Here is a 16,294-nt window from a genome sequence, read left to right on the forward strand (position 1 = left end):
GGTCTAGATTCCGGAGGTATCGATCGGACGGCTGATATTGGCTCGAACAGATGTGGAAAGGCGGTGAACCATGGACTACTATAAACTTGTGTATGTTCGTTAAATTTAGCGGAGCCTTCAAAAGTCTACTCCATTGGAAATCGCAACGGGCTATAATCCGGATGCACCGATCGGACGGCTGATATTTGCTGGAGCGGAGGCAGAAAGGCCGTGGACTAATATAAACTTATGTATATTCGTTAAAATTAGCGTTTCAGTGGACACGTGTATTCTTTTATTGTATTTTGTGTCGCTAGTCAACATGCAATATCTCTATTTATGTATATTTGTTATAGTTAGATCATAGGTATGCAGAAAATAAAAATATGGAGTATGGTTCTGAAAAGAATATTATTGGAACAAAAATAATAAATTTTATGATAAAAGAAATAGATGTACAAAATAAAAGGGGCTCTTGGCCCATTGAATTGAAACAGGCCGATCTCATCATTAAGGCCCTGGACCAACCATTATTTTTAATTGTTTAAGATTGTACTAATTCAAAAATATTATTCATTTTTTAATGAACTCTACTTGTGTGTGAATATAATAGAGAGGAGGTGCAGACAAGCTTATGACTTTGTAAATATTATACTTTTTTTTTAGTAAAACTTTGTAAATATACTTTTTTAATCAATACAATTGTTATGGTAGAACTTAACCTTCAAAAAATTGAACTCTACTTGAGCTTGTTCGGCGTGATCTCTTTCAGAATGAATTAAGAAGCCATTATTTATTTTGGAGAAGCATTAAGAATAAATAGGGAAATATATATTGTAAGATGTAAATACCTAAATAACCTTACATATTTTTCTGCTTTAACATGCTAATTCCATACATTTTTAATAGCAAACAGTATAGTGACATGTAGTTTATTGCATTGCTTATGTACTTGATCAACTCATAAAATAAGTTAATTAATAATTAATTAAACAGTAAATATAAATTACAAACTCAAAAAAATTATAAATTAAATGTTTAAATAGCATTTCACAAAAAACCTCACTGTAACAAATACTGATAGCTGCACACATGATATTAATTTCCATACAAATAAGTCAAATGTATTGTGATTCAAGTTTAAACGTCTATAAGTTACTATAAACAAAATATGACATAAACTATACAATACACATATCATTTAAGATTGTACTAATTAAAAAAAAATAAACTTTTTCATACTTTATTAAGTTCAGTTTGGTTGTCTAGTTCTTTTGTGTGATTTATCTAACATTATTCACAACTTTCAAATGATTATACATGGCCATGTATACATATTTACTATTTATAGACTATCATGTTGTTTATTTATAGTGTTGTACTGGCTAATGAATTCGAAAAAGAAAACAATCTATAATAAGTAATTCATTATTTTACATTGATAGTGTTCACCCTTATAATTAGTTCACAAGATTTGAGATCTTGGAGGAAACAAATGAAGGTAGGGCTTAAAAGGAAATTATTAGAATATTATGATTCAAAGAAAAAGAAATGGAGGAAACAAATGAAGGTAGTACGTTAAATGAATAAATACTTCTTAATGAAAAGAAAAAGTAATCTACATAATTTTTTTATTGACAAATTCACAATTTAAATATTATGATTCATTTCATGTTTCTCAACATATAGATTCAAAGAAGAACATCCCACAATATAGAAATATATGAATTGCTGTCATGTTTATACTATCTAGATTATGATCTTATGACAATTATGATCAAATTATACATTCGTAATCTTCGGAAATGTTTTCAAAATGTATTAATTTGATTTATACCTGCAAAATAAAATAATTATTCTTTATTTCTAATGCAAATTTCAGGAGCATATCAAAATGTTTACACTTGTTAGAATTTTTATTCTCTTGCCCAAGCGTTAAGATTATCAAGTGGTGATTTCTCAATTTTTACGCCAGAATCAGGGCCCCTACCTAAGCTCAAATTAGGTGGGCAAAAGCTTTGCATAGGATGCCGTATTCTTCAAACTCTGGGACAAGAAGTGTGTGACTCGAACATTGAAGTTTCTTCAAACACACGAAATAAATTGACTATTTTAGTCAATTCGTTTTAGTCAATTATATATATTATATGTTATTGCGAATTCATTTTATTTGTATATCTAAGTTTCCTTTCTTATTCCGCTAATTGAAAATTATAATATTTAATCAATATATATATTCGTGCTTCACTACATAAAATTGTATTTATGCTATATTTTTTATTAATTGATACTTAATTATCAAATTGATAAATGAAAATTGTCCTCTTTAGTATTTCGTAAATATTTTCATGTTAACTAATTTTGTGCAGATTGTGAATGTTACGTTGTTAACTTATTACGTCATCCTTTTTATGAAACTTTTTGTTTGTATGTCTTTTATTAAACTTTGTATCCATTAAGAATTCTCATCCGGATTTCAAATTAACGACCTTTACACATAAACACTAAATCAATGTTGATTCTTAGTTTGATTATGTTGTTGTAACTATTTTATTTCTTTTTTTTTGAAGTCCAAGCCTTAGACGTGGCAAAGTGGGTGGATTTGTTGTTTTTAAATGACTGAGATTTTGGTTAAGTTTCTTGTAGTTTATATTGTAAGATTTTTTGGAGGTCCTTTTATAAAGATTTGCAGATTTGCAGGTAAATGTGAAGTGTGAAATTGGCCCATTTAAGTAAAATCAGGCCCGTTTCACATCAAAAAAATGAAACAACCATTATTTTTAGTAATTTGTTTGAGATTGTACTAATTAATTTTTTTTTAAATGAAATGAGGGTCATGCCCACATTTATATTAATTGAACTAATTAAAAAATCTTAGTCATACTGTAAGGACCTTAAGTTATGTTGTTTAGTTATTTTGTGTGATCTATCTAACACTATTCATAGTTCCCAATGATTTTGCAATGTCATATTTGCTATTGATAGACTTGAATGAGAGATATTAAATGATCTCAAAGAAGTAATTCACTATTTTATATTTAAATTTTTGACACTTTTAAAGTTCACAAGATTTGAGATCATGGACAAAACAAATAAATGGAAGGCTTAATACTTGAAGAAAGATTCTAACAAACATACTTCAATATGGGAGTACTCATAAAATATTGTGAAAAGTACGTTACACGAGTAAATACTAAAATCTTATCAAATGGAAACTAAAAGTAATTTACATAATTTTTTACTGAATGAAACACACCTTGAAGAAAACAATTCATTATAGACTTACCAACATGTTAATTAAAGTAAAAGCATCCGTGAATATAGATGACTTATACTGAAAAATATGGAAAGTGGGAGTTAGGCGCCTAATGGTGCGATGCTTGACAATCAAGATCGGTTATATATTAGAAGCTGATCTTAATACTAGACAATCAAGATCGGCTAATTCTAAAGAACTGATACTGGACTGTCTAGAACGGCTCTTTATAGAAAGCCGATCCTAATACCTACTATCAAGGTTGGCTCTTTATTTTGACCTATCCTAATAGTATTAGTATCACATATTTACCATGTCCGATTCTAATGAGGCGATACTATTTATACATTTTCCACTAGTGTGTCTATGCAATGCTGATTATGATTTTGTAATCTTCAGAAGTAACTATATTATTCTCATTAATTATACGTTTTGGATTTCAATATCTTAATTTGAACCTTAATTTGTATGATTGTATCTCTGTTTTCATATTTTGAGTAAAACATCCAATTATGTCTTGTTAGAAAAGAAATAATTGTCAATCTTTTCACCGAAATCTTATAAAGTTATAAATGTATCTTTCTTTTTTTCACGAGGAACACTAATCATCGTTCAAATTGTAACTCTTCTTAGATTCGTACTCACTTGAAGTCACTGGAAATGTCACTGGTGCAGTCGGAATTTTGTATATAATTTATGCTTGAAACAAACAAGATAAACACTTATTGTTTTGATGTAACATACATTACAAATTGCCAGCTTCTTTTATATAACGAAAAGCTAACCACGAATTTTATATAATGAAAATCTTCATTTTTGGAGGCGCTTTAATTTTGCATATCTTATGGGTGGAATAGAGAGATGCTTAGTTAGTCGTCCAACGACTCAATCTTTCACTGAACTTAAATTTGAATCAGCAACAAGAAATTGAATTTTCTTATTTGACAACGGCACATTGATCATTAAATTGAGGCCAAGTAGATGTACAGATTAATTTAGATTTTTGCAAATTGATCCCAGTCCAAAAAAAAACGTGACAAGTCAGCAGCGTTAATTTCAGAATTTGCAACTGTTGCATAAAAGAAGCACGATTTCATCCTATTAACGGTAATTTATAACCAACTATATATGTAGAATCATTCTTATTTGAAATCATTCTTGGTAGGATGATGATATTTTTTGTTTATCATTTTAGTCCTTACACATGATAAAAGTTTTTAATTTGTAACATTTTCTAGCACTGAACCTATTGTGGCCGGCTGTTGTCAGTTGTCACCAAACTAGTCTTTTGCTATACCCGAAACGGGTTAAACCCGTTTTACCCGGCCCGTACCCGTTACCCGTTTGACCCGTACCCGTTGCCCGGGTCAAACGGGTAGACGGGTAGACGGGTACGGGTAATATACGGGCCGGACAAGGCATTTGAAAAAAAAAACCCGTTGTACCCGTACCCGTTTACCCGCCTACCCGTACCCGCCTACCCGTACCCGCCTACCCGTCTACCCGTACCCGTTACCCGTACCCGACCCATTACAAATTTGAATTTCAAATTTTTTTGGCGGCCTCCTTTTAAATTTCAAATCCAGTGCAATCCTAAGGGATTGTAGGGTCCCTCCAATTCCAAATCCAACCTTTTATTTAAATCTGCTACAATCCTAAGTAAATCTGGGCCGTTCGTTTCTATTAAACAGAAAAAAAAAAAAAAAAAAAAAACCCGCCCGGACCGGACCCGTACCCATGGTACCCGTACCCGTCAACCCGCAACGGGTACGGGTAATAAACGGACCGGATAGAGGTTTTGAGAAAATTACCCGTCTACCCGTCACGGGTTTTACCCGTACCCGGCCTACCCCTTTACCCGTTACCCCTAACGGGTTACCCGGAACGGGTCACGGGTAACCCGTTAGCAAACCACTACACCAAACAATACAAATAACATACAATCAATTATTTTAAGTAACATTTGTGTAATTTACGCCAAATAAAAATGGTGAACTTTTAAAGTTGGTTGCATTGCTCTTTTATTAAAAAAATTGAAAAAATTCAAGCATTGCTCTTTTATTTTTATTTTTATTAACATTCAAACAAATTTTTTTATTACTCTTTAGCAACTTCCTTCAAATTGGCATGGAGAAAAGGCTGGCTGGTCTTCCCAACATAATGGATGCATTAACAAAACTAATTCAGTGCTCCTTTGGGTGTAGAGTTAATGACATAAAACATTTGTGCAAGTCGTGCAAAGGACCGTATGGGGGTCTGGAAATTGGATCTCCATGATTTTGAATGTGCAACGTGCAGCCATGCTTTCTGACCAGGCACAACCCAGATAGTTTGCTCACATGGGACACATTTAGGAGGATGAACGCAAGTCTTCTCGAACGTAACATAGAAATGATGCATGCAAACTGTTGTTCTATTTAGGATACATGACAGTTTAGTTAAGACCTTACTAGAATATATTCTTCTTTTTAGTGTATGATATCCAACATTTTTTATATGCAACTCACACTCAAAAAGTTTCTTTGAGGTTTTGCAAATATTACACTTTGTGTCATCAGACAAGTCATATTAGATAAATGATGTTAGAGAAAAATCATTGTTGTTATTGTAACATTAATTAATCACTGACAACAAAATTAATTTTCTTAGTCTTTCACTTCTTAGCGCTCTTTAAACTCTTAATCTTTCACTCCTTAATCTACGTTGCCGAACGGGACCTTAAGGTTAATTGAATATGTTATATAAGATTTAAAATAATTAAATAACAAAATAATTCGAATTTTCATTTATATTTGTTGTTCTAATATAGAGTTTAATCTCGTTTAGACAACATTTTGTAATTTTTAATTAATATATACAAGATTTTTTGTTAGGATATGGATTGTTCTAAATCAGATTAGATAACTGGTAAAAAAATTATATTGGAATATGTTATTTTTATTGGATTAATATTTGGATGATCTGTATTTGAATATTTCAAAATCCTTTTATAAATTCAAATTTATATTTTGTTAGGATTCGACCCAAATCCAATTAATTGACAAACAGCACAATCCAAGACGACATGTATTGTAAACCTTCACAAGCACAACCCAATGCAACCCGCTCTGAATAAACAATTTTTGGTCGCCCCAGAAAATCATTTGCAGCTTTGGCCAACCAGCTGTAGCTGTAAACAATTTTTAGTGAAAATAAGAGCCATGCTCTTATTTTTTAATCATATTAATTAAAAAAAGATTCATGCCACAATGTAATTATTAATTCAGATTTTTGTAAATTGATCCCCTATCCAGAAATAATGTGAAAACTAGCCGCGTTAAATTCATCCCTTTTAATGGTAATTTGATAGCGATCTAAATATGTTAGTCATTATTTTTACCCATGCTGGTAGAAATTCATGATAATTATAAAAAAAATATTATTTTGTCCTTATGTGTCACTCGCTTTTTTTATTTTGGTCCTTAAAGTTTCAAAAGTACTGATTAGTTTTATTGCTATAGGTTTTTAATTTGTATGAAATTTATCGTACATTTAACATCAACTGAAAAAAATGATAAAAAAATATTTATGAACTATTTGTGTAATTTATTGTAAATTAAAATTATGAAATTTGAAAAAATAGGTTGGGACTGCCAAGCAATTATTTTATTAATAACAAAGTTGTACAAATGTTACATGCATAAAACAAGGAAAGGTGAAAAAAAAAATCTGAGGCTAAATGATATCATTTTCATTCTTTTATGTGGTGTAATTTTGCAAATTAGCTTTTTTGTGTGATTCATCTAACAGTGTTCACAATTTTTAAATGATTCTCTTAATTCAATTCTTCAATCTTTGTTATATAGACTTTTGGAGATGTCCTATCCTTTTGTATGTTTATATTGGATGAATCATATATAAATCATAAACTATACACTGTTTGTAAAAAATGAAGAACCTGAAATTTTGGATTGAATTTGCAAAATATTTGAGATCTTGGAGGAAACTTATGAAGGTAGTGAAATTTTACTTACAATGCTACACAATATTAAACTTCCATTTTCCACCCACATTTTGTTCCTTCTACTTAGCAAAGCTGGTATGCATATATCATAATCGATACCACAATAGAGTTGTTCCGTCAGCTCTCCTCCTCACTATCCTTCAATACGCAGCACGCACGTTCCTTCCTTTCGACAAATTTGTTGAGTATAGAAGAAAATTCTGAATGAAAAATGATTCCACCTAAAATATTACATTGATCCGCAAAATCTTCATTAGAACTATTAAAGAGGCATTGGCCTAGGCCAGGACCCATTTTTTCTGAATTTTAAAAACCTTCTTCCAGCACATTGATCCGCAAAATAGAGCAATTGTGGCTTTGTTGTCAGATCGGCAGTCGGAGGTGGCTTCACTGTCAGATCATCGATCGGAGATGATTGCACTATCAGATTGTCGGTTGGAGGTGGCTTCACATCAATCACTGCACAACATTGCGACAATCGATGACCTAACCTATTACAAGCATGCACAAGACATCATTATGGCAATCTGACGCACTATGACCACAATCGCCGCATTTGAAACAAAGGGATATAGTCGCCTAAGTTGCTCTATCTTGGATCTCACAAGCTCAGTTTGTTCGAATCTACATTGTTGCTCTTCTTGAGAATTGGATGGCCACAAGAAAGATTGCCCAGTCACCTTGTACGATTGTTGATAGGGCTGCTGGATCTTCTCCATGATCATTGCCACAGCGTGAGATAATGCCCAGAGAGATGGTTCAAGCTCCGTCAATGGCCAAAATCGATTAGATGCCATTAGTGAACTAACTACAGTATTGCTTTTTTCCTCAAGAGTTATTTGAAAATCTCCATTAATGAAGAATGGAGATCAATCGCAGATTCACTATTTCATTTTTTTTTATTTTTTTTGGGGATTTTTGGTGGAATTTTTTATCAGTTTTCATATCACCTCGAGATCGCCCCCTATTGGGCTCCTATCTACTTCTCACTCGAATTAATTCTTCAATCTTTGTTATATAGACTTTCAGAGATATTCTATCCTTTTGTATGTTTACATTGGATGAATCATATATAAATCATAAACTTTAAACTGTTTTGTAAAAAATGAAGAATCTGAAATTTTGGATTGAATTTGCAAAATATTTGAGATCTTGGAGGAAAATTATGAAGGTAGTGAAATTTTAATTCGTTTTTTTGAAGTTATTTTTCATAATTAAGTTTCTATGCAATATTGCGAAATTAATCAATCAAGTTGTACATGCTTTTGTCATTGCAAATGAAAAAGGACGCACTAATTCACTAATTCATTGATTATTTTTATTGCATAAAATTTTAATTATTGCTGTCTTGAGTTTTTTTTTTCTATGACTAGATGAAATGCTAACTTTGTTGTGAACAACTATATATAAGCCTTTTTATTCGCTATTATTGGTGGCAATTTAGAGTATGGTAATACCAGAATGATTTTTTTTTTCAATCATTATTTTCATATGTGATTTGCAAAGTATAATTTTAGATATATGATTTACACTTTGTTTGTGATATTCATGAATAGATCGGTTCCGAAACCCCAGATGAACAAAATAGGAAATAAATAAATAAAAAGACCCTCTCATACATTTGTACCGAGCCTTAAACATTACCCAGCATTTTTAAACTAAATCCCCCTTGCATTTCATCAATAGCTGGAAATACCTCCTTGTATTAATTTTTTATTACAAAATTATAAAATTAAATTCAAACAACCATCTTTCATTTTTTTTCTTAATTCAATTTTTTTTTCTTTGAAAGTAAATTTCTTAAACAAATGATATAGAGGCGAGGCAGGTCGGTGTTCTGTTTACGTATTCAAAATCAACTACTATCATGGTGTTTGTGTGAAAAGATTTGTTTATTTGATGTGATCATGGGTTTTACTATATATGCAACCAATTAAATACATGGATAGGATTTTACAAGCATATGATATCACTAGGCGAGTGTTATGTCGCATACAAGATATATATAGCTGATCAGTTATGAAATTGCTAGAATGTGGACTATGTATTGCTTTTTTTCCTTTGTGTTTTGCTGGTCAAAGTGAGTTTTAGAGAACAAGTATGCTGATTCTTTAATGTAATGCAAAGTCCTTTATTATTATATTTTATTTACATTTTTCGCTATTTTATTTGTTTCTTAACAAGACAAAATAATAATAAAAAAAAGTAATCTAAAATAAATGTCAGAGAACAATTTGCTTGAATCACTGCGATCAATCAGGTGTGACACTCCTAATTCAAACTTGTTGCCTAAGTACTCTTTGATCCGCTTAATTGCTCAATTTTTTTTTTTTTTGCATCATAGCTGTTTGATACAGCAAGCCATATATTAGTATTGAATTTGGTGATATCAATATTGCAGTGCTCTTTATTGCTTTCTCTAATGGTGCCTTTGATGTTTAGGCAAGGATCTTTTTATGAATCAATGATTCTGTGTGCAAGTTATTTTTTGTGTTTAATTTTAAAAACAAAATATATTAAAGTTTTGTGCATTTATGCTAAATGTCATTGCAAGGATCGCATTGGTGAAGCTAGGGCTGCACACAAAAAAATCGTAGTTCGTGATTCAATTAAAGTTTGATTCGAAAAAGTTTGTAAAAAATTTGATTCGAAATAGTTAGAAATTAATTCAAACCAAATTCAAACTGGACTTGGTTCATTCGAAGTAGGTTCGCGAACTATTCTAGCTCGAATATCAAAGTAACGTGAACCGTTGATTTCTGCTGATGACTTATGTTCGATGATGACTTAAAAGTTAAAACATAAGGCCGCCCAGCCATAAATCATAACTCGTAAGTCGTAACTCTCGCTCTCAGTTCAAAAACCCTAGATAATTTTCACCACTCGCTTTCGACAACTATGATCACTCTTCCTTGTCGTAAAAATGTTCGTAAAAGATTTGAAATTGATTTCGTAAAAAATTCGATTCAAAATTAATTCAAACCAAACTTAAACTGGAGTAAGTTCGATTCATTTGTAGCCCTAGGTGAAGCCATACACTTTGTGTTGTCTAGAAAGTCATATTAGGTACATGATGTTTAAAAATTTGTGTTGTTAGGGTAAACTAAGTTCTCTAACAACAAAATTAATTTTCTGAAAGACAAATTAATAATAAGAAAGTTAACTGTTGTGTATTCATAAGTGCTAGTTCTCTATCTGTTATTATAACCGCTGGCTGATTTTATTTGTCCAATGATCTTCTTAGACATTGATTGTGCCTGATTGCAGTCCAATTTAGGAGAAATCAGAGATATACATTTGGAGTTGTGGTTGCATAACAATAGAGAAGTATGTTACGATGAAGCCTGACCACTGCTTTGCAATCCGAAATGGTTTACCAGTTGGTACATGCAAGTACCAGTACTGTACAGTGTATAAATACCAATGCCAGTACCAGTACTGCTTCCATAAACCCTCCTTGGTGCCTATTGTTCTAACAGTAAGAGATTAGTGAAAGGATGAGTGAAAAATAACTCTTGTCATTACTTCTTTTTTATCTATCTACTTTACTACACTAAGCTGGTCCACAAATATTATGTTAGTCAACAAAACAGAAGGTTTATTTCTTCATCATAATTAAAAGTTTATCATAGTTAATTACATTAAATTTCATTGGAATTGAACTAAATTAACCTATATGCATTTTCCAGGAAAAGAAACATACTGAATTTGTATGAACCAGCTAAAATTGGTAGATCACAATGTCAAATATAGACCTAACTTGTGCAATTTAACAGAATAGCACTCATCCTAGACACCCAACATAATTAATCATCCCAAACAAAATTTACCTTTTAAGAAAAGCCATCTTGCTAAGTTGACAAAACCTATGTTTCTTGCTGGTCAGTGTGGTTCGGTATGTGTTGGAGGTTCAACCTTAATCATGCAGAGCCATGAGTGTGCCCCTCAATCAGCACCATGATTCATCAATAATAACAAAAATTGCTCCATGAAAATCACAAGGATCAACAAATCATTCATTTCTAGAGAAGAATAAAGTTTCAGATCAATATATTGAAATTCAATAGTATATTTCAAGATAACAATTCTGAAAACTAGTAGACTGAGCAAAAGTGTGTCATGAATAATTAATATGTGACCTACTAAAGGGAGGATAAAAATAAGAAGAAGTAAACTTATACAGTATGTTTTTTTAATTAAAAGACAAGAATTGCTCATTTCATTAATATCAAACAGTCGACTTACAATCAAGCCCTACTCAGCTACTCACTATTTTTTTTACCCCTAGACACTAACATAAGCATATAACCTTATATGGAGCAATACACAGCTCCTATCCAAAACATTTTCACACATCCCAAGCAAAAACAACTGCAAATGGTTACAACCACAAAATGAACCCGTCAAAAAACCATTACAGCACCACTAAAACTTTTAATGTCATACTTAAATTGGCATAGGACAGTTCTAAATCATAAACTAATACATTATGTAATACAACTAACTAGGAAAAAGGGCAGAAGGTCATTCAAGGACTAGAGTTTTCCTATCACATTTCATAGAAGCCAGGATGAACCCATGAAAACAAGCACTGCGGTCTAAATCTTGCTTTGTACAGAGGCAATTCTGGGTCAGTTGTATCAATCACATCTCCCAATTTTATCACTGCCCAAGGCCAATCACCATTTTGATTCCCTGTTGCAAAGTAAACACAATTGTTTCTCCCTCCCCATCTCTCGGGGTTCGGAATTGCAAGACCCTGTGCCCGAGACTCATGAGCAACAAAGATTGCCCAATTTCCCAATGTTTCCTGCTTCACCCATCTTGCCCCATTCACTGATGAATCAAGCCGATATGCTTCAAACTGTACATTCATCATCTTGTTATCAGTCCGCACCAACAGAAGAAGCAACAGCTCACCATCACAAACAGCCAGAAAGTGTTGAAAACTGAAGTGCCTTTCCTCAAGCCCATCAACTGCAAGTGATCTCAGATGTAATTGAGGAGATAAATCTAACACAAATAGAGTGTGTTGAGGGTCCATTACATACACCTTCTCTTGCACGGTTGCAACTACCATCCTAAAAATGGATCCACTGAGTTTAACTCTTGGACAGTGACTGGACCATGAAGGTGAACCGATATGCCAGTGGTAAAGAGTATTGCGGGTGAATACTACAACTCCCGAGTCTTGGGAGGAGAGAGGGGATATAAGCACGGGAAAAAGGTTGAGTATCACTTGCGGGAGAAGAGGAGAGGAGAGCTCATCACCAGTTAAAGGGTTGTGTATTACCATATGATTTTGCAAAGGCAAAAGGCGAAACAAATGGCCGTGTGAATAGGAGAGGGAACCAGCTAAAAAAAATTTGTTTGAGTTGCGGGAGATCGGGGAAGAGAAAGAAGGGGAGGCGGGGTCAAGGAGTCTGAGACTAGAGAGGTAGCTGAAGCTTGCAAAGGTGGGACAGAGAAGGAGAGGTGGGAAGTGAGAGGTAGTCCAAGAAGGAGAGACAGAGGAGGTAACGGCATGCCAGGAGCGGCAGACAGAGGAGAACACAAGGGAACAGAGGCATGTGAGAATAGTGTGAAGAATTCCGTCAGGTAGGTCCGACCAGTTTCGCAAGGTTGATCTGTCACCACTCTGGCAGAGCCGGCGGCTGGCGGTCGATGGTCTTGTCATGGTGTGAGCGGCAGTGACTGTTGACAGTTGAGAAAAGAAGACATAGTAAGTAAAAAGTTATATTGCAACAATGTGCAAATAAAGCTGTGTTTCTTATCTGGTTTACACTTGAGTACCAATGTAACATCAATAGTCATTTATTTTTCCCTACTTACTTTTTTCTAACACATGTTTGAAGTTGAAGGAAACTTATGTGATGAGTGATTTAATTTTCAGGCGATGATCAGCGTCTTATCTGATTTGGTATGAAATTCACTAGAGATAAAACACCAGGGAGAACAAAAAAAAATCCGAAGAGAGTGCTGAGAGACTTAAAACCTAGAGAGAGAGAGAGAGAGAGAGAGAGAGAGAGAGAGAGAGAACCGGGTACGAGCGAGCGCAGAGACTAGAGCGTACGACGGGAGCGACTTCGCCGAACTTTGGAAAGGCGCACATATATAAAAGCCGATGGGACAAGATGAGGGAGAGGCGTGTCGGCCGGATTTGAACTTTCGAATTCAATTTCGTTTTTGGATGCGTCGATGCTTCTCCTGGAAGGTAAAGAAAGAAAAAGAGTCAATTTGTTTTGGGGGTGGGGTCTCCTGGTAAGAGAGAGCAAGAGGAGAAATTTAATAGGGAGATAAGAGTAAGGTGGCATCTGTGTGGCCATTTGTGTGACCCGATTTAAAGTCTTTTGAACTTTTGTTTTAATTTAGGTATAAGTTTGTTTAGATTAAAAAATTTCACCTTAATTATCTTTTCAGATTAAATTTTAATTTTGTCACAACTTATTGTTTATGGTTAATTAATTATATTTACATTTCAGGTTATAACAAAAATATATTATAAAATTTTCAAAATGCATACTACTATCTTATTTAAAGTATAGAGGGCATGACTCTTACAAGTGACAACATAATTAAAGAACAAGAGCTTGGTTTTTACACTTTGCGACAAACTTGATGACTATAGATCGATGTAATATAACGCTGGTACGAGACTTAATAAATTGGTACATGGCAAAGACGGGTGTTAGAAAAGGTTTAGAGCAAGTATGCATTCATACAATTAGCATAACTGAACCAAAAAACATGAATCACTGGTACAGACATGTACCAGTCAATATTACTCGTAGAAACACCTTAGAAATGAATTCTAAAATCGGTTCAAGTGCCTGAAGCAAGAAATTCAAGTGTGCAACAGCTAACCTCTATGAAAACAGCAAAGAAAAACCAAATGAATTACTATGATACTGATATCAACTTGTATAAACAAGTACTGCAAGCTATAACTTACAGAATAGAATAATTGGGTCAAGAATAGCAACATTATTCATTTTAATTCAATCCAGTAATAACAATCATCATAGACGAACTAATTTACAATTCAGAGAAGAAAATGTGACAACCAGCACTACGCACGATAGGGTGATTGATCAAGCAACAACAATATAAGCTCAAGAGAACCACAACACGGTGTCAAAAAGAGGAAAATCAATTGCATAATTACAACAGATTAATCACAAGGATGAATTAATCAAGCTATTCATATGCTGTCATAGGAAATAGATAAAATCAAGCTTCTATTTTCCCTTTTACACATTGGGTTGCATAGGAAATAGATAATGCAATTTATGTTGTTGGAGTTTGATACTTACACCGTTGCTAAAATTATTCTTATATCATATACTTATTTAATTTATTATAATTCATACATTAGGACCTCTAAGAACAAGTTACAAAAATTACAGATCATACCTCTAAATTATTATAGGTTTTTCAAACAAGTTTTGAATGCTTTAATTAGTACCGGTATGCAATAAAGCACTGTACCAACTGGTAAAATAGCGACAGACAAACACATATGAAATAAGCAAACAAAATAAAAGCTAAAAAATCAGTACCAGCAAGCATAACAGTGCCATCATCAGCAACTAATACACAACCGCTACAGTACCAGATCAATGCTGTACCAGTACTGGCGACCTGAACACTCAATCAGGTGAGAAGGCACAAACTTATAATTTTGTTTAATTCTAACAAGGCAAATACTAAATTACAAAATAAAAAAAATAAAAAAATAAAACAGGACAGTTTTGTATCAGCTCAGTTTGGTACAAAGTCATTTTGGTGCTTCATAAATCAAACCTAGGAAGTATAGCGTTGCTGGTTTTAAGACTGTACCTCTCTGACTTTCACTGATCCTTCTTTGTCAGTCAAGCTGAAAATTAAGAGCATATTAAGTAAATTTTAAGCTTAATTGGAATATTTGCTGGATTGATTTAGAACAATTGAGTTCTAATTTAGGCAAATTGGGTCATTTAAGAATTTACTTTACAAGAAACTTAACCTACTTTGTGGACTTTAGGAATTGCTTACATTATGAGGAAACCTAAGCTAATTTGGTTTGACTATTCTGTAACAGTTAATGTTGATAACCCATTTACTTTTTTAATGTTAACTACCCTTTTAATCTCTTACTGTTAGAAAAAATGGGCACCAAAGAGGAGTTTATGGGAGCAGTATTGGTACTGGTATTGGTATTGATACACTGTACAGTACTGGTACTGACTGGTACACTGTACTGCATTGCAAAAACATGTTGGTACTGACTGGAAGCAGTGGTTAGGATTCATCGTAGCAATCAGTTAATCTTAGAAAAGCACTGACAAGTAAAGAGTAGAGACAGTCCAGCTAGAACAACTGAATTAAATTTCTAATGAATTAAACAAAAAGCTAAATTAATACTCAGTTAAGCTTACTTGGATCTAATGAATAATTGATATCGGAAAGCTATACCAAACTAGGCACAAACCAAGTCTTCACTGAATCAAAAGGGCAAGGCAGCACCTCAGTTGTACCATCTCCTATGTCGTATCTACAAAGATATTGTGAAGAAGTCCGTCAGGTAGGTCCGACCAGTTTCGCAAGGTTGATCTGTCACCTCTCTGGCAGAGCTGGCGGCTGGCGGTCGATGGTCTTGTCATGGTGTGAGCGGCGATGATACCAGAAAACTCGCTCTCTTGATTAATAACTATGTGGGTCGATCAGTGGCTGTTGAGAAAAGAAATACAGTAAGAAAAAAGTTATATTGCAACAAGGTGCAAACAAAAGCTGTGTTTCTTATCTGGTTTAAACCTGATTGCTCTTTTTTTTTTAATTGTTGAGTTGAAGGAAACTTAAGTGAAATTTACAGTTGAGAACAGAACTGCTGCAGGCGATGAAATACTACACATTGTACTGAGAGATTTGGTATGAAAAAAAAGAGTCCAGAGAGAGACCCGACTGGGGCGACTTCGCCGAACTTTGGCGTGGGCACATTGAAGCCGATGGGACAAGATGAGAGAGAGAGAGAGATAGAGAGAGAGCGAGGCGTGTGCGGATTTGAAATTTAGAATTCC

The 16,294-nt window shown here is 33.5% G+C and overlaps 1 protein-coding gene and 1 long non-coding RNA gene across 2 annotated transcripts; both read right to left on the minus strand.

Annotated features, from left to right (window-relative positions):
* Positions 1–11,414: 11,414 nt before the first annotated feature.
* On the minus strand, positions 11,415–12,926 carry LOC144545909 (uncharacterized). The gene has a single exon (XM_078294473.1). It carries the CDS (start codon positions 12,913–12,915, stop codon positions 11,788–11,790), a length of 1,128 nt encoding a protein of 375 aa, XP_078150599.1. The 5' UTR covers positions 12,916–12,926; the 3' UTR covers positions 11,415–11,787.
* A 1,832-nt stretch (positions 12,927–14,758) lies between these two features.
* Positions 14,759–16,294, minus strand: LOC144545873 (uncharacterized). Its single transcript, XR_013508613.1, has 2 exons — positions 16,175–16,294; positions 14,759–15,947 (listed from the first exon to the last, which is right to left on the minus strand). It is a non-coding gene; the product is annotated as an uncharacterized LOC144545873 (long non-coding RNA).

The sequence above is a fragment of the Carex rostrata genome, chromosome 28, assembly GCF_964058835.1.
Source record: "Carex rostrata chromosome 28, lpCarRost1.2, whole genome shotgun sequence".
NCBI classification, from domain to species: domain Eukaryota; kingdom Viridiplantae; phylum Streptophyta; class Magnoliopsida; order Poales; family Cyperaceae; genus Carex; species Carex rostrata.

Excerpts from the sequence above, each read along its gene's own strand:
- LOC144545909 (XM_078294473.1), bottom strand. The coding sequence starts at position 12,915 with ATGACAAGACCATCGACCGCCAGCCGCCGGCTCTGCCAGAGTGGTGAC.